Source organism: Octodon degus, unplaced genomic scaffold (assembly GCF_000260255.1).
Source record: "Octodon degus isolate 3935 unplaced genomic scaffold, OctDeg1.0 scaffold00026, whole genome shotgun sequence".
Lineage (NCBI taxonomy): Eukaryota > Metazoa > Chordata > Mammalia > Rodentia > Octodontidae > Octodon > Octodon degus.
Window position 1 is genome coordinate 7,382,472 of NW_004524602.1, and position 27,899 is coordinate 7,410,370.

Sequence of the window (27,899 nt, forward strand, 5' to 3'; positions counted from 1 at the left end):
TATATGTGAATATCACAGAGCATGTATACCCAGCATCCTGGACTCCCTAGAAGGGCCCCGTCATCGGCCCGATCCTGACAGCCCCAGCCTGCAAGTCTGAAGCGTCCGATAGGTCTAAAGTGCATTCTGGCCGCTGGTCAACAGCAGCGTTGGGGAAACATTCAGACAAGAGCTGGGAAAGACAATAAAACGTGAGGTGTGTTCCAGATCGAATACATTCCTTAATTACCAAGCTGAATACCTGCTTAAAACACCAGAGTTGGAAGTATACAAAAATATACAAAAATCATTACAAAAATAGTTCATATACATATATATAAAAGGAGGAGGAACTCCTCTGTTATTAATATTAAATACAGCAAGATCTAAAAAGCACAAGGCCTCTGAGTCCTAGATGTGGCCCGTGGAGCCCGTTCCAGGCCAGTGTAGGTGTTGCTGCGGGCCACGACACTACACGATGAGCCAGGAGAGCGCGTCTGCTTGGCACTGGAGACACCAAGACAAACGACACTGTTTTGCTGCTCGGACTGTAAGTTCACGGTTTCTTGCGCCTGAAACAGGAAAAACCCACATTTAGTATTGAGTTTAACCCCTAGCGACACAATCATCACAAACCCGGAGAGACTGGAAAATTGCCATTTTCTTGGACAGCTGAGGTAGGACGGTGGTTATGTTCAGCGCGAGCCTGGGCCGCACAGGCAGTCTCAAAAACTAGAAAGACAGGGAGAACTAAGGTGTTCCAGGGAGCAGGACTTTCCATCCTTACTTGTTCTAACAATTTCCCAAATTGCCTGAGGAATGCAAGTGTTCAAAAACTGTAGTTAGCCAGGAGTAGTGGTGTACACATGCCTGTAATCCCAGCCCTAGGGAGGCTGACACAGGATGATTGCCACAAGTTCGAAGCCAGCCCCAACTACACAGGAAAACCCTGTCTCAAAAAATAAAAAATGGGGTCTGGTGAGATAGCTTAGTGGACTAAAGAGCCTGCTTAGGCAAGCTCGGGGACTGGGGTTTGATCCCTGGCATCACATACCGCACCAGCCCCACCCCCAGGGTGGACTGAGCTGCCACCGAGACCAGGCGTGGTGGTGCACACCTATAATCCCAGTGCTGGGGAGGCTGAAAGCAGGAGGATCACCACAAGTGTGAGCTGCATGGTGAGACCCTGCAACAACCAAATACAAAAAAAAAAAAGAAGAAATAAAAAAGGAATATTAGAGATATTTGTAAAGAAGGAATTTACCATAGTACAGAAAAATAAGAGACTCTAGGAGTTTAATAGAAGAAAAGGCGCAGGTCCTTTCTACAGTGAGCTCTGACGGCTGGTTTCATTCATGTGCTGAGCAAACACTGCCTCCTATATCTAGCCCAGGAGGAAAGAACCCCTGAAGCGGCACCCCAGCTCCACCTTTCGGCCCTGCGTTCAGCTTGCGGACCGCTGGCGGAACACAACAGGGCCGCCAGTCTCCCATCCCCTGCAGCTCCAATGGCCCCACCAGCCCCATGAGCTTCCCAACACTGTGGGTGCCGCGAAGCTCTGCAAGCCGGGCCCACACATCCTGCAGGGCTGAATCTGTCCCTGAGAACTAGGAGTGGGGGGGGCGCCAGCCCGGGGGAGGGACTCACTTGGGTTGTGCATGGTGCTGGTATCCTGGTCCCAGCTGAGAGCCCGCTCGCATCTCCACGGCCATGGAGCACTGTGGAGACAGACAGGACGAGTCAGCTCCTCCCCACTGAGCCCTTCTAGGACAGGGGCTTGAGAAGGTGGAGGCTAAGGTGAGGTCGGCACGGCTCTCCAGCGTGGTGAAGGCACCACGCTAAACCTCCAGCCAGGCACCTGCTCTGGCGCAGTCCACCACTGGGACCAGAAGGGCCACGGCGGTCATCCTAGGAACCTCTCTTTCGGTACTAAGGGTGGGCACTCCAGAAGTGGGCAGCCAGGGCCTGAGCACGGCCTCTGGACGGCACTCACTCTCTCCCTACAAGCCCTGCACCCCCGCATCTATAACTCCACCCTGCTGTTGTCACTCCTATGACCTGTGGCTCCATTCTTGGGCCCTGTCCTGCACACTGAGGACAGGGGCTCTGCCCTGAGGAGCCCTAGCAAAGCACAGACGCTTCCTAACATAGGCACAGGCCCCAGGCTGCACTGGTGCCAAGAGACGGGCCTCGGCATCTTCACAGGTCAGAAGAGCTGGGCATGGTGGCGCACACCTGTAATCCCAGCACTCGGGATGGCTAGCCCGGGCTACCTCACGAGTTCAAAGCCAGCCTGGGCTACACAGCAAGACCCTGTTCCCCACCCCCCACCCCCAAAAAATCAGGAACTGCTATAGTGGTGAAGTGGAAAGCCTGACACATCTCCTCCTGAGTAAGCAAAAAGGGACCAGCGAGATAGGCCAGGGGTCTAAAGCACCTGCTTAGGCAAGCGTGCAGGGAGTGCGGTTGATCCCCAGGACTACATGCTGAGCCAGCCACAAAAAAAAAAAAAAAAAAAAAAAAAAAAAAAAACCCCTCACTGAGTAAGCAAAGAGCGAGTGTTCACCCTACCCGGGTCTCTACGTCAGTGGGTTCCAACTCCATGCCATCTGCTTGTGCAGGTGCTGCTGCCGAGGAGCTTCGCTTGCGATTACTGAAAAGGGGCAACAGGACGCCATGGTTACGTGTGTGTCTCCTAACAGGGAGATGCCACGCCTGGGGACAGCCAGCTACAGCCACAGAGAGCGAACGACACGTGCCAAGGGCGTCCTGCTCCCCTTAGTGAGCAGCGAAGAGACAGGCGCCCCCAAGAGCTCACTCACCCGCCTGGCGACTGTTGTTTTAGGGTCTCAATACCAGTAAACTGCACAGCTTGTCCGCCACCCCTTGTTTTATACACATCGCCCTGAAGCCAAGAGGAAAGGCCGTGGTTATGGTGGGAAACACCCGCATAATAAACACACATGTATCATATCTTACATTCACCTCAAGATCTACCATCTTCTCCAGACTCCCACCCACAAAACCAGATGGCACGTGGGCCGCCGAGTGCACGGAATCAGCACTTTACAGCACTTTACAAGGCTGAGCTCATTTCCCACACTGACACCCCCAACTGCGGGGGAGGAGATGCTGTAAGCTTTTGTTCTACCTGTAATTGAGAAACTAAACTGCAAGCTGGGTGTGGTAACACATGGCTGTCATCCCAGCAGTTAGGAGGCTGAGGCAGGAGGATTGTGAGGTTGAGGCCAGTGTGGACTACAGCACCAGATCCTCCCTCAAACCAAAAGGGGACAGGGCAATGACAGGGAATTAAGGATCGAGAGAGAGAGCCGCCAGAGCTTTCTGTATACTCCAAGGTACTGTGCTTCCCCTCTCAGCTGCCCTCCAGCTTCAAGGCGGTCTCACTCTTAGCTATTTCTAAGCACTGCCTTCTAAACTGAACTTTAGGGTTTTGTTTTAGATGACTGTCTTATTTACCTATGGACCCTGTGATCTGAAGACAGAAACTTCTCTAGATAGTGAGTCTCTTTCCAGAGAAAGGCTTTAGGTAGCCCAATCTTGAGTAATTCTCAGGAGCCAGATTTTAATACAGTCTTTTCATCTGAACCAGCAAAGACGCAAGTGTCCAAGTTGCCAAGTTGTCCAGGCCGGGCTCCAATTTCCCACTCTCCTGCCTCAGCCTCACGATAGTGTGCCGCTGGGCCTGGCTTAGGGTTGCTTTGTTAAATACAAGCTACTAGATATACGATAAAGTACATTGGGGATCAGGGCTAAGGTGAAACCTGCACCTCTAAGCCCATCAGCAGATTCAGTCCCAATTTAGCAGATTCGCAACGTAGACAGTTAAATTTGCTGCTGAGAAAAGTTACACCAAACGCCCAGTTATGTCCCAACTGGACACGGACAGGTCATCAGAATGGCAGCAGGGGAAGGGCTCCTGGCCGAGTATTCAAAGCGTGTTTGCTCCCGTGAGCACCGTTTTTTACCTTAATGAGCTTAGTCTCAATCTCCCCATCGGAGGCTAGTTCCTGGTGGGTCAGCATGTACTTCTCACACTTAGCTAGCGCCTTTTCACTGGGAACAGACACTGTGATGGCGCGGGGCACCTGTGGCTGCATGACAGTCTCGTTGTGCACGTTAGAGGCGGGCTTATGATCTACCCATCTCTCCCCTGCAGAGCGGGATCGTCTGCGACGGACACCAATGGGCGGTGCGTTCTGATCAGGCGGGAAGAGGCATTGAGAAACAAGCACAGCCCAGAATTAATGGAGAGGCATTAGAAGTGCAGCAGGCTTGGCTACGTGAGCAGGCGACAGCAGAACAAACCCCGGCCGAGGCCAGGGGTCACTTACAAAATTGAGACCTTCTTTCCCTACTTGAATATGGAACCAACACATCGCTTTTCACACCAGCTTGTACATTATACATTCTACCTCCAAGTCTTCTTCTCTTTTCACCAAAGGATGAAAGGAGCGGTTGTGGTCATTCTAGTTCTTTAGTTCAGGTAGGGGGTGCAGCGCAAGCCATTATTTTTCATCAAAAATCAGTATTCTTGCCTGCTTATGTGAGGCAGCCTACAATCTACTGGATCAGCAAGTCAGTTGAAAACATCAGTGAGACCAATCAACGCCCTAAACATGCCCTTGGCACCTATACAGGAGAAAATAATCCTTATACTACAGAAATGATCATTTAAAGTCTAACCTTAACATTTCTTATACAAAGCGACAAAAAAAAAAGAGAGACAAAAAGAAAAAAAAAAAAAACCCATGGTGCTGCATAGTGCAAAAACGTTAAAGCTTTTTTTGTATTTATTACAGGGTCTATAGGGTCTCACTACACAGCTTGGACTCGCAGTGATTCTCCTGTTTTCAGCCTGGTCCCTGCATCTGCCTAAGCAGGTGCTTTAATCCACTGAGCTATCTGGTCAGCCCCCAAAATGCTAAAGGACATAAGTTGTAATGAAACCCCCATATGACATGATTAAAGCTATGTGAAGCACTTCTGAGCCCCTTCAGTTAATATTTTTAAGTCTCAAAACAGAACTCCAGGAAAATTCCAGGTACAACAATGACTAAAATATACCACCTCTTTCCTCCATAACTTGGTATCGGTTCTAAGACTCGAAGACTAGATTCTCTGTCATGCAGTAGCAAACTAGCTGCCTGCAGTCCAGCGCCACGGAAATCAGAGAAAGTGAAATCTGTCACTCAGCCTATGGAAAAATACTCTGCATCAGTGACAGGGTTAACAGCTTGGAGCGATTGTGTGAACATCTCCCGTTGATGAAATTAAAAGCAAACGGGAAACGTCTACCACAGGCCAAAGCCTTGCAAGCTGGTCAAGCACGAGGACCTCAGCTTCAGAATGCACCTCTGGAGGGCTCAATCTTTCTCCCCAGACCCTACAAAAAACAGATGCAACACCACTCAAATGATCCAATAAAACACAGCCAATATCATTTGCAACTAAAGATACCTGCCCCAGGGCTGGGACCGAACTGTTTCTGACACAGCCTGACCAACGATGAAAAGAAGTCTGGCCCTTGGGATGGAGCATTCACAGAGGTGAGTATTCCGGAACACGTAAGGCAATACCACCATCCTGAATCAGGCTTTGCGGCACCTTCTTCCTAACAGAAACACTAGCAGGTGTTTCCTCAATTCAGACTGCAACTCAGTCCACCTGGTTTTTGTTGATCAACAAATCTGGACATAGGATACCAACCTTAGGTAACTTCTGCTGCACTTCTTTTTTTTTTTTTTTTTTTTTTTTTTTCCAGAACCGGGGATTGAACTCAGGCCCTTGCACTTGCCAGGGAAGCGCTTATTCCACTGAGCCATCTCCCCAGCCCTTCTGCTGCACTTCTAAGAGGCTTTTGATTTCCAGGGGGAAGTTAAAGCGCCTCTAGTAAATCCTCTTAAATATCTCAGGGCCAAATTAGGCATTTCATTACTCCTGACTAGGCCTAGCCAGGCCTTGAACAGTTTTCAGGCTGCATATGGCCACAAAATAAGGGGATTTACTAGAGTTGATCAGAAAGGACCATTCACCATGATTTGCTCCCTAAAAAGGTTTAAAGCAATCGTCTTTATTTTGGTACCAGGAATCAAACTCAGGACCTTGCGCTTGCCAGGCAGGTGCTGTGCCGCTGAGCTGTATCCCTGACCCCAGGCAATTTTGCAAAGTAAGAACTTAAGAGATTCAGAAGCATCTATTGATAGGTACCTTGGAATTCATCGTTGTTTTAGTAATGACTAATCAGGACACCTAAGTTAAAATCTAAAACAAATATTTACTAAAAGATCAATGTGCTCAGAAAAGTTTTGCAATAGCTCTATTAAGATTTTACTAAACAGAAATGGTATGTAATTAACTTGGTCTCTTTATTTAGTAAAAGGCGAAAGATTTACGCAATCTGAAGAGAAACCAGAGTACGGTCCCTTTATTTAGATCCAAAGAAAACTACTTTAGCTTCTAAGAAAAAAATATGAAAGCAAGTTTATTTACATACCCTTAAAATCAGGCAAAGTGCTTGTAATTTGAAATAAAAGTCTCAAGATTAAAAGCAACTTTTTGGATATAGAAGCCATCGATAGTAGTTTCAAATTTACTCACTGAACTTTCCTAACAGCCAACGTCATGAAAATAACAAAATGTAGGGGGCTATTTTATATTAATAGAGTTGAATGAGACATACTTAACACATGCAGTATAGTTACCTTGAGAATATCATCAGCTCAAACAGAAGAAAAGCCAATACTGGGGCAACCCGAGAGGCTAGAAGCTATTGACTAATTCCATAGACGTGATCTGTAGGTCATGCAGGACAGGGGCCCTACTTAGACATGAAGTCTCACGAAGACCGACTGGCTTTCCAAGGATTGGGGGCGTGCTTCCGTAATGATTGGGAAATTGAGGTAAGGGGAAAAGAACGACTACCCAAGCTTTCAACTTTCTTTGGGTTTGAAATGTTTTTAGAATAGCAGCTTGAGAAAATAACTTTACAAATTAGACTTCTAACACAACAAGAAAAGGATTGTAAAAATAAGTTTGGCGAGGGGAAGGGTGGAAGGGAGATGAAATATGTGCTCTGAGACACTCACATTTGAGCTGAGAAGCTCAGGGGTAGAGTTCAGCCTTAGTGTGTGTCAGTTCCAGGCTTTAGTCCCCAGCAACAAAAAGATAAAAAAGAAGAATGAGGACACTCCTGCTGCCAATTCTGTGCAAAGCTTGCTAACCTCTGCAGCTGCAAAGTGCAGGCTGCTCCGGGCAAGCAAAACCAACCTGCATCTACTGAGCTCCCATCTGGAGCCAGATGTGTCGGGCTATTTCTCATGAGCCCAGTCTTGATTTCAGGGTGATTCAGTTTTTCAAATTAACTAACAGAAAACTCCAACCTTGTTCACAATGCAGCCCGCCCGCCTTTCCATCCACATGGGGAACCAAGTTACAAAAAAAAAAAAAAAAAATCAAAGGAGATCCGATCTACTGCTACGGGGACGCTTGGCACTGACCCTGCAGCTGGGCTCCTCCTGAACGTCCATCTCGTTCCTGGACGCAGGAACCACCTCCCTGCCTTCCGTCCAGTACATCCCTCGCCTTCTGTCTGACACGAAACAAGCTTTGCTTTGTTCGGGCTCCTGTTGCCTACGCCTCGCAATAGACGTGGCATTGCCAGGGGTGTTGTAGGCGGGAATTCTCTGCTCCCATTCCGACACACAGGAAGCCACAGAAATGCTGCTCCAAGAGTTAGAGCGCCTATGGAGCGGGGGCTGGCTCATGAGTTGCTGGCCGGTGGAAATCTGAGCAATATAGTTACTAGAATGCTAGAAAAAGTGGAGAGACATTAATGAGTGAGACGAAAAACTGAGAAACAGTTCATTACTTTTCTATCATTTTAGCGCAAGAAGTGTTGGGAGTAATCGTTTGAATTGTTAGATTTTTGGGGTACTGGATTTATTTAAACTAGACTTTTTAATGTTTTTCAGTCAAACTTTTAAGAAATGGTACCAACAATGTAAAATAAAGCAGTGGATTCTTACAGAAAGACCGCGAGCTGAGCAAGTTCCCTAGGGCAAAGCTGCTGTGCAGCAGGTGACTTACAACCGGAGACGCGGAGGCCGACCTGCGCGTGGGTTTGTCTTGGCCCCGATCTCGCTCCCGAGCGGGTCTCTGTGGCTTTTCCGTTTTGGGCTCGGTAACAATCGCTTTAAGCTGTTTCAGTTTTTCATCCTTGACCCAAAGTTGGTTTTGCATCTCCAGCTGCGTGGCTGCCACACGACGGTCCTACGGATGGCCAGCAGGCTTGGTCAGGGGCATCCAGCCAGGACACCCACCTGCCCGTCACTCAAAGAAAGCTGCCCGGCCCTGGGAGGAGCACCAGAAGGGTGACACTCACGCATTCTTTTTGCCACTTGGTTGTCATTTCGGCCACCATGCCTTGCAATCTGGTTTCCAGCCTACACTGCTCGGAAATCTGTCGCTGAAGTTGCTGATTCTGGTTTTCAAGTTCCTGTTGCAGATTACGCCTGTCTTTTTCGTATATAGAAGTCGTTTTCTCTAAAATTTCAATCTGGGAAAGTAGACATTGTGTTTAATAATTGTTGGCACGTGAACAGCTCACTTGGCTATAATCTTTCTGAATTCCTTGTGGAAGCACAATTGTGGAAAGAAAAATCATTTAAAAATACTTTTTAAAAATTTCATATAAATTCCTACACCTCTATTCCCAGAAATGAAATTTTTTTGGCCTCAAGATGCCCTCAGGGCATGTCTGGTTTGGCGTATCTGGGTTCAAACCACAGCATCCTGAGCCTGACTGCTTTGTTTAAGCAGGTACTTAAAAACAACTGAGCTAATGGGCAGGCCCCCAGAAATGAAATCTTATTAAATAAGCTCCTCACTAAAAGTTAAGGTCATAACTAACTCCAAGCAAAAAATCCTTTTTTCCCTAACACTACAGCCTAGCACTTTGTCTTCCTTATTTTTTGAAACAGGGTCTCACTATGCAGTTCAGGCTGGCATTGAGCTCACTCTGTAGCCCAGGCTGGTCTTGAACTTCCAACGTTCTCCTGCCTTAGCCTCCCAAGTGCTGGGATTACAGGACTGTACCACGACAAGAAGCTAACACTTCCATTTCTTAAGCAAATTTCAGAATAGGAGAAAACAGTACAAGAAGTGTCCCCCAGTGTATAAGTGACTCTCAGATGAGGCTGAGCAGTGCCTGGCACACACGAGGGGCATCCGGAGTCTGCCCTCCTCCTATGTGATCTGCAAACCAAATCCACATCCACTCAGTACCTGCGGCTTGCTAAGAACCAAACAGGCACTTTTCCATTATCCACATGAGCATTAATTTCTTTTTTTTTAAGAAAAAGCAAGAAAAAATACTTGTAATAAGCCAGTAATCTTGGAGGAGGTGAGGACAGAAAATGACAAGTGACCACCGAGGAGTAGCAGGCAGGAGCCCAGCGTGAGACCAGAGCACCCCGCCGGCACAAACCTCGCTGCAGGACCCCAAGCACACCTTGTGTTCCAGTGTCTTGTTCTTCTTCTCCAGTTGTTCTATTTCCATCTTCTGTCCTGATATCAGCTTATCTTTTTCACTTAGTTTTCCTTGACTGTAGTTTTCTTTATTTCTAACAGCATTTTCAAATTCTTGTAACAAAGCACTAAAAGCACTAGCTGAAAGAAAAGCACACAGACCAAGCTTTACCCCAGATGCAAAAGCCAGAGGGAGCTATTAGGAGACGCTAGAGCGAGGCAGCTTTCAGCAGACGTCACCCTGAGCAGCAGGCTGGAGGGGGAAGTTCCCAAAGGAACCAGGATCCTGCTCCTCAGCTACAGAAGAGACTCACCGAAACTTCCCTTCTTCTTCCTTCGCTTCTTCCTAAACGTTTGGTCCAGGTCCTCCTCGCCCTCCCTGTGTGACCAGCCTGCCTCCAAACTCCTGTCCCTCCCGCCTCAGCCTGCTGAGCTGAGCCGACCGGTGTGAACCGCCACGCCCAGCCAGCTTGAAGCCTTCTGTCTAATGCTGAAGAGACTCGCGCTGCACTACCGCACCCTCCTCGCAGTGATCAGCAGGTAAATGCATGCTTCCAAGTGCACAACAGAAACAGCCCTGGCTTTGAGATCAGCTGGCCGTGAGGGGACGCCAGTTACACACCTTGTCTGGCGAACTCATCGGTCATCACTTGTCGAAGGTGATGTCGCTTCTCTAAGCTCTCAATCAGTCTGGGAAGGGTCTGCTCATCATTGATGTCCAAAATCTCGCACAGCGGCAGAGGCGGGAAACTCTGCAGACCCAGCTCGGTGACCAGGGCTTCTGGGTCAAATCACAGGGGATGAAAGTCACACAGGAGAGAAACAGCTTGAGTAAGGCGTACGCAGAGCCACAGAGCCATGAGTCACGGCGTTTCTCATGGTACTGTAGCCTCGCTGCCTAGTTTGAATTTTTTTTTTTGGGGGGGGGGGCGCAATTAATTCTCAAAAAGACAGAAAGTACATAGTTGCCTTATATGAATTAGATTTTTCAAAACTTAAGAGGCAGGCCAAGCAGTGGGTGGAGGCTGCAAGGCCACGTCGTACCATCTCCGAGGCCTCCCCGCATCTGGGTTCTGAGTCGCCTCTCGGGCAGGAAGCCACACGCAGCCTTGTCCACCGATTTGGTAACTTCTACCTCTTGGGTCACCTCTGCAAATCTCATGACTTGCTGCAACATAAAACAAGTGTGGTTTGTGGAAGATAAGCGTCTCTAGTCCCTCTTCAGAAATCACTGCACGAGGCAGAAATGGATTGGCTGTTCACTTCTGCTTCCAGACGTTCTGTGTCAACTTATATAATGTTCAAAGTGCAGTCTTCGGGCTGGCGAGATAGCTCAGTGGTCTAAAGCGCCTGCTTAGGCAAGCATGCAGGGACCTCGGTTCGATCCCCAGCACCAAATGCCATGCCAGCCCTGCCCATAGGGTGGGCTGAGCTGACCATAAAAAAAAAAAAAAAAGAAATAAAGAAATAAAGGAAACATTAAAAAAAAAAGTGCAGTCTTCAGTCTTCCCTGGAAAGCAAAACAAAACCACCTTGATTGTACGGGATAAGTAAGTGAAAATTACCAGGTTTTCTTCATAATCCGTGGTCTTCGGATTGACACACACAACCATACGCACTTTCCCTTCTCCATCAAAATAGTTCTTAAACAGGTGAGTTAGCTTCGAATCTCGGTACGGAACCATCTGTAAGAACACCCAGGCGTCAGTGCACAGCGCAGACACACGAACCAAACCGTGCACGTGGCCGACCCCGGCTGCCCCTGACCTTGTTAATCCCGTACATCTGGTTTTCTCTCAGGATCTCCATGCAAGTTCTCAGTGTCATCAGGGACTGATTAATGTTACCTGACCAAGAAACACACAAGGAAGGCACTGAACAACAACAGAGTAGCTAACGCGTGTAAAAATCATAGCTTCATACTGATGGGAATCAAACAAATTTCCTGGCTCTATTTTTTAAAATTTTAATTTTTTTAATAGATTGCAAATTGAAAATAAATTTACAAACATAAATGAATATAACAATAAAAATTGTTCAAAATAAAAATGAAGAAAATTTAGAGATCATTCATAATAATTCAGTTTCAAAACCAAGAAACTTATATTCATATAATTAGAATTCTCAAAGTAGAAAGGAATAGGCAATAAATATTTAAAGATTTAAAATTTCTGAATTTAGTTCAACTTATAATACCGCATTTCCAAGAAAAATGAACCTTTGCACAAGAAATTTAAATAAAATCATACCAAAATACACAAAAATGAAATTGTCCAAAACTTATTGTAAAGAAAAAAATCATTAAAGCGTATACATAAAAAATATTACCTATGAAGGACAAAATTAAATAGCATCTTATTCCACATTAGAAAGAAAAAAAAGAACCAAGTGTGTAAGAAACTAGACTAATTAAAGGACTGAAAGAAATGAAAAGTTCTGTCCTCTTTGAATTTTATACTTAGCAAACATACCTTTGAAAACTAAAAGTAAGGGCCAGGGAAATGGCTCAGTGGAATAAGCACTTCCCTGGCAAGCGCAAGGGCCTGAGTTCAATCCCCGGTTCCGCAAAAAAAAAGAAAACTAAAAGTAAGATTTTCTAGTTATATAAACTTGAAATATTTGAATAGCTCCAGAAGTAGCATATAGGAAATAACAAAGAGCATAATTCAAAAGGCAAGAGAAGTTGCAGTATGCTCCTGGATGAACAATAAAGAGCTCTCAATATGATAGTTATGCAGGACTATATAAAATATATTAGATGAATGCTTATTTAAAGGTCATTGCAGATTTCTATGAAACAGTACCAATCTTATGTTGGGTTACACATGTATTTTTTTTTCATATATGTGTATGTGTGTATAAAAGACGGGAGAATATAGAGTCAACAGAAAATAGAAGTATACTTTTTAAAGTTTCTAATACTAGGACAAGATATACGATTTCTTTTAAATAAGTTGTAAGTCAAAGATATAGTACAACTCTTACTCACGGCTCTATTAAGGAGTGGTCTATGCGTGGTCCAGTTTTCTTTGCCCTTTTCCTTTCTGAGGCAGGGTCTCACTTGTAGCCCAAGCTGGTTTCAAACCAGCAGTGATCCTCCTGCCTCTGCCTCAAGTGTTGGGATTACAGGTGCGTACCACCACACCCAGCCAGGCTGTGTTTCTACATTAGTTGCTATATACTTTTTATTTATTTAACTTTTAGGGAAGGGTCTACAGGGTGTTCAGGGTCTCACTACTAGATCGGACTCAGTGATCTGCCTATTTATAGCCTCCCAAGAGCTGGGATTATGGATCTGCACCACCATGCCCAGTCTCAATCGCATCTCAGCGTGCCCCACGGGCGGCCCTGGCCTCTGTGCCTGCTTGCAGGTGATTTAATCCACTGAGCTATTTGGCCAGCCCTATACTTTTTAAAAAATGTTATTTAAAAACAAAACAAAACAAAAAAAAACCTTATGTATTTGGTACGGGGTCTCACTACAGAGCTCAAACTCCTGTTTCAGCCTCCCCAGTGCTGGGATTACAGGAATGCGCCACCACGCCCAGTTTTGGTGGCCAAGGATCTGTGGGCTGGGGCAGCTCTGGCATGCAGTACTGGGCACTGAACCCAGGTCTTTGCGCTTGCCAGGCCAGCACTTAGACTGCTGAGCTATCTCTCTGAGCCTTTCTATATGGGTTAAAAATCACCCTTTGGGTTTCTATTAAAAAGCAACATTGCAGGCAAAGCCCCAGGAGGCCTCTCTGGCTTTATAAAGTACATACGTCAGATGCAGGGGTTTCATGGCCCTGTATTGGGAGGGAACACTCTAAAGCATTCTCTAAAGCATGACCATTTCGGCCTTACTGGCTCCGGCAAGTCAGGAGCCCCCTCTGGGCCCCGAGAAACCAGATGACTCTGTCCCCTCCACCTCTCAGCAAGGACTGCTAAGAGGCATAGTTGTTATTTCTGACCAATCTTGTCTGGATTTTTCAGCAAAGGCAAGCTTGACAGATTCCTCAAGCCTCTAAGACCACAGGTATCACCGGATCAGACCTAAGTGCCCCTAAAAATGTGTTCATTTCGGAACCACGTTAAGGGCAGCTGGCTCCACTGTGCTCTGGTCACCTCTGGCTTACCAAATGGATGAGTTAGGAACTAAGCTTAAAGGTCAGTGATCATGGTTGCTTGGGCGGGGGGGGGGGGGGGGACGCCTGTAATCCCAGCACTTGGGACGCTGAGGCAGGAGGACTAAAAATAAAAAAGTCAGTGACACTGCTTCAGTGACGCTAGCTTGCTATAATGTAAGTTATCTGAAATACAGTAAACTGGCAATGCAAGTTCCTGAACGCTGTAGCAGTACTGTGCTCCACCCACCTGCTTCACGTAATCTGTTCCCTTCCGCTTTGGTCCGGTTAGTTCTTTCGCTGCCAGCAAGATCGACCAAGAACAGCTGGCTTAATAAGATGTGTTCTTTTTCCTACAAGGAGCCACAAAGCCAATACCCTAACGTGAGTTATGTTGGCTTACAGTGTCCTTGAGACAGAATCAAGCCAGCGGTCACTGAGGTCCTAATGAATGCGAGGTCTGCATGACACACAACGTGGGGGGGACGCAGGACACGCGTGTCCCAGAGCACAGCTGTAAGCATACAGTAAACACACTCCCGACACGAACCACACTTGTCTGCTGTCTGGTCTTTTCTCTGTATCAGAAGATGCGGGCTCCCTGGCAACAGGGACTCCTGTACCACCTCCCCTCCCGTACTCCCTCTGTGAAGTGGGTCACAGGAAACCGAGTGTGTCCTGAATAAGGTGGCTTATCCTCAGTCCCTAGCTGAGGAGTGTTAACAGCAGTTTCACATTTGCTGCTGACTGTACACTAAGCACAGATCATGAACTTCATAATAAACATTACGTCTTTTAACCCTTTTAATCTTTTGTTTCCTGAGTACTGACGATTGAAACTGGGGCCTTCTTACTGAGCTACACGGCCCCAGCCCTTCTATATTTATTCTTTTGAGAAGGGTCCTACCAGGTCCCACAAGTTGCCCTGGTGGAGCTGAGCTTGCAGTGGTTCCTCCCGCTCCAGCCTCCCAGCGTGCTGGGATTCCAGGTGTGCACCATCACACAATCTTGGAGATTCTACTGCAGTATTAGGCTACTATGGTTTGGTCAGACAGCTAGCAAATAGGAATAAGAGCTCACATCCCCGCCGAGCGTGGTGGTGCATACCTGTAACGTCAGAACTCGGGAGGCGGAGGCAGGAGGATCCTCGCAAGTTCAAGATCAGCCTGGGCTACAAAGTTGGTTTAAGGCCAGCCTGAGCTGCACAGCAAGACCCTGTCTGTAACTCAAACACACACACACACACACACACATACACACACACACCCTAGTCTGCCGTATCACTTCTTGCTGCCACCTATAAGGCACTATCACAACGACATGACACAATATTCTGATTGCAGTGAAACAACCTACAGTTACTGTGTGCGGAGGTGCAAACACTTAACAAGGCCACTGCAGCATGCCACGTGCGGCACTAACTAGTGAGCTGCGCTGCAGCCCCACCGGCACACGGGCCAGAAGGACAACTCGGGGCCCTGGCCACCCGCTACCTGCACTCATGCTGGGAAGCCAACTGCTGACATTTAAAAATAGGAACTCAAACTGCCCACGCAAAGGAGTCATTACAGATAAAATCATCGATTGCACATTTTTAAGAGATCTTTTTAAAATGTGCAAATCCTTTTCATAGCAAAATTCCTAGTGCACAAATAACTAATGAGAAAAAAATTTTTTCAAGGGTCAGCTGTGGCTGTATCAGTTCCGCAGCAGTCTTCCCCGCAGTGAGGCCTCTGCAATTTAACTCTAAGTCCAGAAATCGAGGGCTGAGGCCAAGAGCAAGGCCACACGCTGCACGTCACCTGCAGGACGTTGTCTCTGTCCGCATCCAGCGGAGCCTTCACTAGCTTGATGTTGAACACGCTGTGGGAACGGCTGGACTCCTGGTTCAAGTGCGTGTTAGCAATGCGTCTTTTTGTCTGACCTAAGACGGCAGAGCAATCGCTGATCAGCCTTAATCATGTGCTTACACATACACGCCCGCGCTCAGGGTTCAACCCATTACTCTATAGTCCCCTCCTTGTGTTGCTGACCTCGCCAGAAAACTTCAAAAGCTTCCTCAGTAGACTTCACTTCCACCTGAGTGCAGCCTGCAACATACATGTTATGGTTCTTATCTTCTCGCAGCATTTTAGACTGTGGCAGTCTACGAAAAGAGAAAGAGGTTAGAGTCCTAGACCGGGAGGCACCAACGTGTTCCCCGACACCTAGAGCCACACTGCTCCGCAGCACTAGGGCTGCATGGGATAAGACCCCAGGGAAACGTTAGAGTACACCGGACAGGGCTCAGTCGGGTTAGTGACGTGACAAGGTAACAGGAAGCAGTTCAATTGCAAAAGCGCGGCTCTGGGTCACTAACAAAGCACAAGAAACACCCCTAGACACTAGAGCGAAGCAGGGCCAAAGCAGCACCACAGGTCCAGCCTCTCGCCCCAGCGGGGCTCTTCCCCACTGGTCCCGCTCTGGGCAGCAGCAGCCCCCCACTGGGGTGACACAGCTCAGCCACTTCTTCCAGTGGTGGCACCAATTCCAAAGGCAGTTCCAGGAGCCAGGAAGGCACTGAGGGAGCAGCCAGCCCGGTGCCAGGGGAAACCTACATGCATGCGGGCATGCACAGCCACCAGTCACGAGCGTAACTGCACCCTCAGTCCCAGGAAGGGACAGCGGGCACATGACATACGCAAAGTCTGTGCTGCTCCCAGGGTTCCTGCCATTGTTCCACCTACCAAAGGAATAAGGTCAATGCTGCAGTTCCCACTGCAGCACTGCAGCTCAGACGACAGAGGGGCACCTCAAATACCCTCCACTTGCAGTCTATCTTCATTGCATTAAAAACCACAAAAAATGCCAGGCGTGGTGACACCAGCTTGCAATCCCAGCACTGGGGAGGCTGAGGCAGAAAGACTGCCTCAAATTCAACGCCAGCTTGGAATACCTAACAAGACTCTACTTCAAAAAAAAAAGGAAAACAAGCTGGGCATGGTGGTACATGCCTATATCCCAGCGCTGGGTAGGCTGAGGCAGGGAGATTGCTTCAAGCTTGACATATACCTGGGCTATAGTGAACTCAAGGCCAGCGTGAATTATGAAGCAAACTGTATTACACAAACAAAACAGTAAAAGCTAATAGCTCCGAAAAGCAGGACTAACAATACCCTACCAAATTAAGTCGGAATCAAACGGCTAACAAGCGCCTTGTAAACTCATTCAAGGAAGTAAACAGGATGGTCACCAAGCACGCAGGCACTTTTGATGATCTCCCTTTGCATAACTTAATCAAGACAGGGTCCTTTGAATGAATTCCAACTTAAACCACCAAACAAAGATGTGGCACACGGACAGACATGGAAGCAGTGAATGACACCACCCAAGTTTAGGAAAATGATACACACAAAGCTGGGGTCACAACACCTGGCCGCCTAAAACAAATAGGGCAGTGGTAAAGCCAGCGATGAAAGCCAATTACCACCAGCTGCAATGGCACACACCTGCAATCCCAGCACTCTGGGAGGCTGAGGCAGGAGGACTGCAAGGGTGAGCAAATGAATGACTTGGCAAAACCACCTCTCAAGAAACAAAATGAGGGACCTCTGGGAATGTAGCGAACTACAAAGGCCCTGTACTCAAGCCCCAGCACTGGAAACCACAAGCACAACACACGTACCTTGGAAGGTCTTCTTTTTTTTTGTCTTTTTGAGACATGGTCTCAGTGCTTGAGCTCACTGTGTAGCCCAGGCTGGCCTTGAACTTGCGGTGATCCTCCCTCAGCCTCCCCAGGGCTGGGATTACAGGCGTGCGCCACCACAACCAACAAGATCCTACTCTTTCACATGTTATAGATACTAACACAAGAGTAAAGGATGGGGGTTGAGGACATAGCTCAGCAGCAGAAGCACCTGCTGGCAAGTGCAAGGTCCTGAGTTCAATCCCACACACAAAGAAAAAGAGCAAAAAATAGTGCCCCTAAAAATAGGTCCCGCCAGGTGTTGTGGCACAGGCCTGTAATCCCAGCACTCAGGAGGCTGAAGCAGGAGGGTCACCGACAGACACCAGCCTGGGCTACAAGGTGAGTTCAAGGCCAACGTGAACTGCATAGCAAGACCATGTCTCAAAACAAAAGTCAGTCCAGTAAAGTTCTCGGTTAAGGATTAACGGAACAACAAAAAAAGGACGGTCTTTCTTCACATAAATGTGTAGAATTTAAACTTTTATCTCTACTTCAGTTACCTAGTTGGTAAATTCAAGGACCCCACAGGAAGTTCGTCTACTGAAATGCCATTCAGTAAGACCTACACAGATGCTTGTCCAGTGTGGCCCCAAGCAAAGCCATACGTCTCAGACGTCCGCTGCACACACCGAAATCTGTTCTCAGTGTAACGGTTTTCTAAATCGAGCGATTTCTCCACTGCGGCAGATATGTACAATTTTCTTTCTTTTTTTTTTTTTTAAAAAAAAGACAGGGCCTTCTTATGCAGTTCAGGCTGTCCTTGAACTACGTAGCCAAGCCTGGCCTCGAACTCCGCAACTTTCCTGCCTCAGCCTCTTAAGTGGTGGGATTATAGGCATGCACCACCGTGCCCAGATCACCTAAGTTAAATGTAAGACAAGGGTCTGCATGCCACGGATGTAGTACAGAGGTGCTAACAAAGAGGGCGCTAAAGGCCAGCTTTCAGCAGGGGAACAAAACCCTTCACAAACGAGCAAGATAGGACACTAACATTAAAGACCAAAGATTCCAAAGCCAGCTTGGGCACAAACTCAGACTGTTTGGGACCCCTGCCAATAACTGTGTCTTACCTTAGGTTCCCAGCAAAGCAAGGCCCAGGAAACTGAGACAGTCTGGGACTCTGGCACGGTAACAAGTGTCACTCAGGGTTTTTTGTGTGGGTTTTGGCTTTGGTCTTTTTGAGAAAAGGTCTCCTCACTATGCAGTTCAAACTGGACTTGAGCTCAGTTCAGAGCTCAGGCTGGCCTTGAAACTGCAAGGTTCTTCCTGCCTCAGCCTCCTTAGCGCTGGGATTACAGGCATGCAATACCACACTGGGCTAGCAGTGCCACTTTGTATTAATCAGCGATGCAGGGGCGGGGGGAGACGGCTCAGTAGATTAAGCACTTCCCTGGCAAGCGCAAGGGTCTGAGTTCAATCCCTGGTTCCACAAAAAAAAAAAAAAAAAAAAAAAAAAAAAAAAAAAAAAAAAAAAAAAAAAAAACCAGCAATGGCTGGGCAGAGAACACCTGCACATCACAATCCAGAGATGGCCAGGACTGAGAGCTAGAGGCAGCGAGACTCCCCACGCTAGGCCAGGTCCTAAAAGGGAGCCCCAGCCTGCACCCATATATAATTAACCAGGAGACCTGCTCAGAACAGCTCAGGACCAAGAATTCTCAAATGTAACCTCTAGCCAGGAAGCTGAGGCAGGAGGATCACTGAGTTTGAGGCCAGTCGCAGCTACATATACTGAGCTCAAGGTCAGTTTGAACTACATACTGTCACCCCATCTCAAAAAAAAAAAAAAAAAGTAATCTCCAAGATGAGTATCTAGGTCATTTTTTTCCTTACGTGCCTGAGCGCTCTAGCCCCCTAAAACAGCCACTATATTGTTACTAATAGAAGTGTTCACTTAACCCTAAATACATGTCGCACCCGGAGTACACACGCAAGCTGGGTCCTCACTTAGAGCTGAAATGGTAAAGCGTCTCTAAGGTACAGCGACTCCCCCGAGGCAAACAGCCGAGGGGCTCCAGGTCCCCACTTACTTGTTCTTTATTGGATCTAACGAGGCCTCCTCCAACAGGTCATATATGTAATTATTATATATCTCAATGTAAGAGACAAATACACCATAGACACTGTCTTCGTCTACTTGTTCCACTTTGCAGGCTTCTTGGACGTTTATGATATCTGCAAAGTCTGCGTCTACTTGTCGCCTGAAAAATAAAGAACAGAAAAGTGATTTTATTCACTCATAAGTTGTGAGCTGAAGTAAACAACGCCGCAGGGATGCTGAAGCTCGGCACGGATGATCTGGCAGACAGCAGGGCCCACAAAGCCACTCTGCTCCTCCTTACCAAACCTGCCAGGGCCTCAGCCCTCCCGGGCGCCCAGCACAGGCCTACCCCTCCCCCCAGGGGCAGCTTCTAACAGCAGGATCCCACACTGGGAGCTCGACACCAGAGAGGACGTCTGAGCAAAGGGACCTCAGGATTCCACCACGGTTTCCACTCCTCAAGCCCCGGGCCAGGACCCCCACCAATGCGCTCACGTACTTGCTGGAGGGGGTCTTCAGGATGGGCGTGGCTTCTCGTTTCTGACGTTCTAACAAGGCATCAACCTCGCACTGAATTTCCATGCTATTCCTATCATTAGATTTAAAAACCTGAAAAGGGACAAAGATCAGACCATGCTTTTTAGAATTTGAGTTAAGTAGCGATTGAAAAACGAGCCACGTAACACCTAACACCGTTTCAAGACATCTCCAACGCTTCTGCTCTTCCTATACCTTGGGCCTGTGTAGAACAGGAACCACACTGGCCACGTGTGGTGGCACCCACCTGCAATCCCAGCACTTGGGGGGCTGAGACAAGAGGACTGCCAAGAATTCAAGGCCAGCCTGGGCTACACAGTGAGACTGTCTCTCAAAAAAAAAAAACCAAAAACTCACCCCAAACTAAACTCAAATAGGCACAACACAGAACCAATACTTACATAGCGCTTGGCCTGGAATGGGCCTATGCTATTGAAGATCATCTTCAAGCACCGAGGCAGCAGCCCTCCTTCCCCTGGAGAACCCGTCATGGTGTGAGTTTTCCCACTTCCTGTCACTCCATATGTAAAGAGAAGACCTGTGCCCCAGCAAGTCAAGATAAGTTAAAGTCCTGCACTTAAAGCATATTTTCTATAGTAAGCAAAATAAATACATAAATAAATAAATAAAAAGCCAAAAACCATGAATTAACCTACTCAAAAACAGCAGGCTTAACATCACCCTAAAAATAAAATCTGAATTTAAGTGAAACAGAAACCAAATTATAGGGGCTGGTGACATGGCTCGGTGGTCTAAAGCACCTACTTAGAACAAGCTTAGCAAAGCACAGGGACCGTGGTTCAATCCCCCAGCACCACATGCCAGCCAGCCCCGCCCCCTGGTGGGCTGAGCTGGCCATACACACACACACACACACACACACACACATAAATAAATAAAATTTTTAAAAAAAGAAACCAAATTATATTTTTAAAAAAAAAACAAACAGTTTTATCAAAAGAGAAGAAATGCCAAGCCTGCTGGGGCACACCTGTAATCCCAGCCCTTTGGAGGCTGAGGCAGGAGGATCAGCTGTAATTTCAAGGCCAGCTTGGGCTACCTAAGCAAGTTCAAGGCTAGCTTGAACTGCACAGTGAGACCCTGTTTCAAAAAGATAAAAACAGGAGGCCAGGGAGATGGCTCAGTGGAATAAGCCCAAGGGCCTGAGTTCAATCCCCAGTTCCGCCAAAAAAAAAGGAAGAAACAATGAATCTCTTGGGGAAATCACCCAGGTATGGTGGTGCACACTCGGAATCCCAACACTCAGGAGGCTGAGATAGTAAGATCCTTAAAACTTCCAGACGAGCCTGGGCTACAAAAGCTTGAGGCCAGCCTGAACTGCATCGAGACCCTGTTTCAAAAAAAATGCAAAAATGAAACAGGGAAATCCAAGCCAACTCCCAAGCATCTCACCGTTTTTGCCATGAATGAGGTCATCCACTAAGGGCTTCGCCACGATGTCGAAAAGCTCCTGCTGGGTGGTGTGAGCGCCGAACACTTGTTTAAAGGAGTACTGAATCTGTGGACGGAAGACAGACAGACGTGCCCCCTTGGAACCCCACTGGGGAGCCTAGAAATGTACCTGCTCACACCTAGCGTGTTTCGTTATGACCAGTTCAGACACCGAAGGTCTGAATGGTCTCAAAATCCCCAACCCTGAGTGTCCTAGCAACTAAGGCAGTCACCATTACTTAGGTTATGTCAGCTTACAAACTGGTAAATATTTTGTCCCCTCTCCTGAAGAGTACGCAGAAAGTGTGAAGTCTACTAGAAGACGTGACTGTTTTCATCAAGTGACAGCGAAGACCAAACAGTACTGTTTCCTAGTCACAGCTTGATGGCAATCTTTGTTACTTCATACACTAGTCTATTTTTTTCCTTGATAAAAAGGTTACCTAGAATAGCAATAGCTCAGGTGGGGTGGCACACACCAGTAATCCCAGTACGCAGAGGGCCAAGAGCCAGGGTAATGGGACAGCTGGAGGCAAGGTTCTGGCTTATCTTATAAGGCGAAAAGATCATCAGTGCTAAGCGCTAAGGGGGAAGAGAGAAGCAGGAGGCAGGCTCCACAGCATTCACCCCTGGAAGGTCGTGATTCCTCCCAAGGTTTCAAAGGGGAAATAAGACCTCCTTCATGTTTTTTGTTTTGAGACAGAGTCTCGCTATGCAGTTCGGGTGGGCCTTGGGCTTACTTTTTGTAGCCCCCAGGATGGTCTTCAACTGGAAGAGATCCTCCTGGCTCAACCTCCCCAGTGCTGGGATTACAGGCGTGTGCCACTACACCTAGTTCTGGGGCCAGGGATCTGGGTCCTTGTGCTTGCCTCTCTGGCCCCTCCTTTGTTTTGTTTTAATTTATTTATTTTTCGCGGAACGTGGGATTGAACTCAGGCCCTTGCGCTTGCCAGGGAAGCGCTTATTCCGCTGAGCCATCTCCCTGGCTCCCCGGCCTCCCTCCTTTGTTTTAAAAGAACATGGTATTATGAGGTGAGGACACAATGCACATGCCTATAATCTCTGGACTCTGGAGGAGCTGAGGCAGGAGGATCTCTTGAGTTTGAGGCCAGGCTAAGCTACATAAGGAAATTCAAGGCCAGTGTGAGCTACACAGCAAGACTGTCTGAAAAACATGAAACAGAACAATTCTGGATGCTAGTAGAAACAGATCTGATAAAACTATCAAGGGAAGCAAACAGTCCAGCTGGGCCGGAGCACAATGTGGCCAAAGTGAGCTCAAAGCATGGTCAGCAGATCCAGGCATGCCTGAGAACGTGCTCCAAGGCTACTGCAGCATTCAGAAAGCACGTCGCACCTGCGGTAACCCCTCAGCCTGTGTCCAGCGGGCTCGGCTTCCAGCCTGTCATCCGGCTCGCCTGGCTGGTTCCATCAGCACAAGCTGCACTGCAGTATCAGCTGCCATGCAGCAAATGTGAGAAAACCATTCCTGCTCTAGCTTCAGGGGCGCGGGTGTCAGAGACCAAGGAGATAAAGGCGTGGTGGCAGGGTTGGACATAACAGAGCCATTCCGAGATGCACATGGGGAGAGAGGATCCCGTGTGCATGGCCAGGATCTATGTAGAGGGCCTGCTGGGAATTGGATCTGCACACTAGGGGCCAGGATTCTGCCCAGGGCACCCGGACAAGGAGCTGAGAGGGGAACGACGGTCCCTAATTCCACCTGTTAGGGTCCCTAACTATCTGGTTTTCTGGAAGAGACTAAAACTCGCAAGAGAGAAAGCTGGAAGGAGACAGGAAGGGCTGCAGTAAGGGGGTGCTGCTGGGGTTGCAGTGAGGACAGAGGCCTGCATGGAGGTCCACAGTGAGGGCGATGTCCTGGCCAGCGAGCGCAGGAGGAAGCACAGGCAGGGAACAGAGGAGACACCGGGTCCTCTTCCCTCGGTCCTCCCTGCTTCTTCAGCGCCCGGGTGGCTGGGCTGCTCTGGGAGGGCCACCGCCCGCCACCCTTCCTGGCTATGCTGTGAAGCCATCAGGGCCAGGGCTGTCCCGCTCACTCTAAGTCTCCTCCTGCCTCCAGCTGCTGGCTCGGCGCAGCACTTATTGGATGGAGTTGTACTCGCGTATTTCTGAGTTCCCTCAGTATCGTATGGAACAGAGAAATGCTTCGTTAAGAGGCAGGTGAAAGCTAGGTGTGGGGTGCACACCTGTGAGCCCACTGTGGGAGCTCAGCCAGGGCAACTGAATGAGACCCTGGCTCAAAACAAACAAGGGCTGGGGATGCGGCTAAGGGGGAAGGCACTGGGTTTGATTCTCAGTACTGAAAAAGAGAGGGAGAACAGGAGCCGAGCCAGGTGTACGCCCCCAGCCCGGGGGTTAGGAGTCCATCACCATCGCCACTCAGCCACCTATCAAGACCAATCCCTGCATGTCGGAGGCTGAGGCAGGAGGACCGCAAGAGCTCAAGACCAAGCTGGGCTACCTAGTGAAGTCAAGGCCGGCCTGAAATTAACTGCATCACCCGACTGTGTCTCTCTCTCTTTTTTTTTTTGGTGGAATTGGAGATTGAACTCAGGCCCTTGCGCTTGCCAGGCAAGTGCTTAATCTACTGAGCTATCTCCCTGGCCAAGACCCTATCTCAAAAAACCCAAAAAGTTGGAGGAGGAGAGTTGTTGATACCAATAAACGATGTCTACCATTAGGTATTATTTCACTTTCCACACCTGAAATTGTATACGTAAAACCGACCAGCACAACATCCCTGCCCACTGAACTCTCCCTGCTATGCCCTGAAGCCAGCAGCCTCCTCACACTGGCGCACCTGTCGTGGATATGCCCTGGAAATCGAAAAGAAGGAAGTACGTCTTTCAAACAACGGGATCACAGACAAAACTGAAATCCAAAAGTGGAAAAGCCACTCAGGAAACTCAAGTAAAAACTAGTTGGCTGCGGGAGAAATTACCTCCTTGTCATTTCCAATTCTGTTCAGTTTGTAGACACCCTCGGGAGGGTGAAACTGCACCGTTGTGTCACTGATGACCTCAATGCAGCTGCCCTCTTGGTCAGGGAAGCTCAGGGGACGAACCCTACAGTAGACCTGGAAGGAAGGAGCTTGCCGGTCAGCCTCATTTCTCACTTAAGCATCCCATGCATCCCACCCATCCATCCACCCATCCACCCATCCACCCATCCATCCACCCACCCACCCATCCACCCATCTACCCAAATATTCAGTGTCTCCATTTAATAGACTGATATAAACTCAGAGCCAAGGAAAAGGGAAATCTGCTGCTCAAGATTGTTTAATGAGGTCTGGGGAGATAGCTCAGCAACATAAACGCTTGCCTGGCAAGCACAAGGTCCTGAGTTTGATCCCTGGTAATGCAAAAAAGATTTCTGAATGAAAACAGATACATCAGACATGAGAAAACATGTAACATATATGTAACATCAAAATACAGTTGGATAACCAAAGTATCAAATTGTATAGGTTGCCTTTTACTTTTTTTTTTTTTTTTTTTTTGTATTTAAGGAAAGGTCTACAGGATGTTCAGGGTCTCACTACTAGATCAGACTCAGAGTGACCCACCTGTTTACAACCTCCTAAGAGCTGGGATTACAGGGCGCACATGTCCAGCCCACCTTTCACTTTTAAACTATGCACAAATGACTAAATTATGCAACTAACAAAGATCTCTCTGAACAGGAAACAAGAGCTGCTGGACTTCCTTGGAATTGGATGTCAATTAAACCTTGCTAGCTTGACCTAACACTTAATAATGACAGAATAAAGCAGGAAGAAGTGTGGGGAAAACCTATCCAATAGTGTCCTCAGGCACCCACAGTTCTCTCCAATGGTAGGGCAGGGAGGGGGATTTAAAACGCCTCTGAACAACAACAAATTATTTTAAAAGCCAGGTCCCAAGCCTGACATCACTCGCAATTATGAGGCGTTCCAATGAACCCAACCATACCAGGTCTGTGAAACTCAGGAGCATGGAGTTCCGCTGGAAACCTCAGTTACCTCAAGCAGGTGGGAGAGCTCACGTAAGTCTGAGCAGAAAGCCTGCCCCCCAACTCTGGGAGGGTGAAAGGAAGCCAGGAGACTTCTGATTAGTTATACCCGAGCATGCAGTCACCAACCAAGGACTGAGGCTAACAGATCCTCCTGAGGAACCCAGCTGGAACCGGGGAGACCCAGTTCAGTAAATGTAAGGAGCCCCCTTTAGCCGACCTCCTCATCTCCTTTGCCTTTCCTCTGGAGCACATAAAGACAGAGAAGGACTGAAGAAGGAACACACCACATCAAGCCAGGCAAAATCTTACCCCAACTGGCTCCTTGAGGGTCCTCGGGTACCCTTTTCTCACCGGTTTCCTAGGTGTCTTAGTTCTCCTGGTCATTTAAAAACAAACAAAAAACTCCGTTCAACACTCACATACAAAGACCTCACACAGAATTCATACAAAGCCAGCTTTCCTCAGGTTGGTAGAATTGAATTGTTCTAAAGCACTGCATCCCAAATATCATTAATAAGCTGGAGAGATAGCATAGCTGTTTACGCATTAGGCTCTACAGCGCGACTTTGCAGGTTCGAGCCCCAAGTATCATTATTAATACGCTGCAGTAGAAGGTGTTCTAGGCAATCCAAAAGTAATGTTTGCTATAGCATCTTTGCCTTATTTTCCAGTTTTATATGTCAACTAGTCTGTACATTTTCTTGAGAAATAGTTCTGCTGAAGCAATACAACTTGGAAAGCTCTACAAATAACTTCTCACACTTACCTCCAGAGACACATGCACACGCTAACAGTCATTTCCCAGGCAGAGTGACAAGGCAGTAACCTCAGCCGCTCACAAAAAAGCACAAGGGAGAATGCAATCTTCCTGTGTGTCTACAGTACACTTTCGCAGAACTGGTCATGCAGGAATCCACCAGGTGGTCTCAAACTGCCAATTTCCGTTTTTTGGTTTTTTTGGTTTTTTTTTTTTTTTCAGAACCGGGGATTGAATTCAGGCCCTTGCACTTGCCAGGGAAGCGCTTATTCCACTGAGCCAGTTCCCCAGCCCCTGGTTTGCCCTTCTCTTATAAACTACTTCACTGGGCACCTTGCTCTCTTTAGGAAACAGAGAAGGCCATTTTCATTTATTTCACCACCATTTAACACTAAAACAAATGACTAATTTTTGTCAACATAGTCAAAGTTGAAGCAGAAATTTTTTTTTTTTCTGTATTTAGGCCAGGGTCTACAGGGTCTCACTACGTAGATCAGACTCATAGTGATACTCCTGTTTTCAGCCTCCTACAGGTTGGGATTACAGGCAAGTGCCATCTCAGCGTGCCCTGCGGGCAGGCTGGCTTGACAGGCTGGGCATGGAACCGAGGCCACTGTGCTCTGCCTAAGCAGGCATTTTAGTCTGCTGAGCCATCAGGCTGTCTCCAAATTAATGCTTTGTTGTTGTTGTTGTTTTGTTTTGTTTGTATTTTAGGGAAGGGTCTACAGGGTGTTCAGGGTCTCACTACTAGATCGCACTCGTAGTGATCCGGTTGTTTACAGCCTCTCAAGAGCTGGGATTACAGGCGTGGCCACCGCACCCAATCTTCCAAATTAATGTTATTGATTTGCATTAACTCGATATGAAGATTTTAACCAGGTGTGCTGGTGCACGCCTGTAATTCCAGCCCTCTGGGAAGCTGAGACAGGAAGATTATAAGTTCTAGCCCAGCCTGGGCAACTTAAGCAAACCCTGTTTCCAAATCAAAAGATCAAAAAATAAAAGGGGACTGGGGAACACTGCTTCAAAATAATTTTTTAAAAGGCGGGGTGGGACTGGATATGGAGCTCAGTGTGAAGGCCCTGGGTTCAATCCCCAGTACCGAAGGAGAAAATGTTTTTGGCTCTAGCATTTTAATAAAGCCAGTCCTTTTGCAAGTGGCTAGCCACCTTCTTCAGACCTCCTTCCTCAACCAAGCAGACTTGGGGAGAAATGCGGACGTTCCCTCGGGGCGGAGCTCCCCCGGGACGGAGATAACTACCAGGGAAAGGAACTGGCCGGGCCTGCACGCCCGCAGGCCACCGCTCGGGGAACCAGACCAGGCCCCGCGGATAGCAACCGCCCGGGGCGTCCAGGGTCCCCCAGCACCGCTGCGTGCGGGGGGCCCCCAGACTCGCACCTCTCGGTACAACGCGAGGGGCCGGGGCAGAGGGGGTAGACGGCAACGACACTGGGCAGGGGCGTGACCCCGACCAGCGGACCAGGGGGCCCGGGTGCAGCCGGATCTCGGGCGCCCCTTCCCGGCGGCGGGCGCGGCCATGGGCAGCCAGGTTCGCGGGCCCCGGGAGCGACCGGGTCTGGGTCTAGGGAGGGTCAGCGGGGCGCCCCACTCGAGGGCGCAGGACCGGCCCCCACCCTCTTGAAGATCCCGAACTCACGCTGCATCCATGGCACCGGGTTTCGTGGGCCCCACACGAGGGGGACGCGGGTCGAGGGAGGACGGACGCTGCGAGA

General features: G+C 48.2%; 1 protein-coding gene across 3 annotated transcripts; it reads right to left on the minus strand.

The window, feature by feature from the left end:
- Positions 1-27,899, minus strand: Kif23 (kinesin family member 23). Of its 3 annotated transcripts, none has more exons than XM_023712577.1 (23): positions 27,824-27,899; positions 25,718-25,784; positions 24,354-24,488; positions 21,353-21,458; positions 20,341-20,477; positions 19,902-20,011; positions 19,392-19,562; positions 15,668-15,780; positions 15,437-15,558; positions 13,885-13,987; positions 11,296-11,375; positions 11,094-11,213; positions 10,573-10,696; positions 10,151-10,306; positions 9,512-9,669; positions 8,384-8,557; positions 8,089-8,271; positions 7,500-7,811; positions 3,969-4,199; positions 2,802-2,884; positions 2,551-2,632; positions 1,627-1,697; positions 1-551 (listed from the first exon to the last, which is right to left on the minus strand). In XM_023712577.1, exons 1-23 carry the CDS (start codon positions 27,832-27,834, stop codon positions 536-538), a joined length of 2,865 nt encoding a protein of 954 aa, XP_023568345.1. In that variant the 5' UTR covers positions 27,835-27,899; the 3' UTR covers positions 1-535. The 3 variants fall into 3 exon arrangements, with proteins under 3 accessions (XP_023568345.1, XP_023568344.1, XP_023568346.1); XM_023712576.1 differs by having other exon boundaries at positions 10,151-10,309; XM_023712578.1 differs by lacking the exon at positions 7,500-7,811 and having other exon boundaries at positions 10,151-10,309.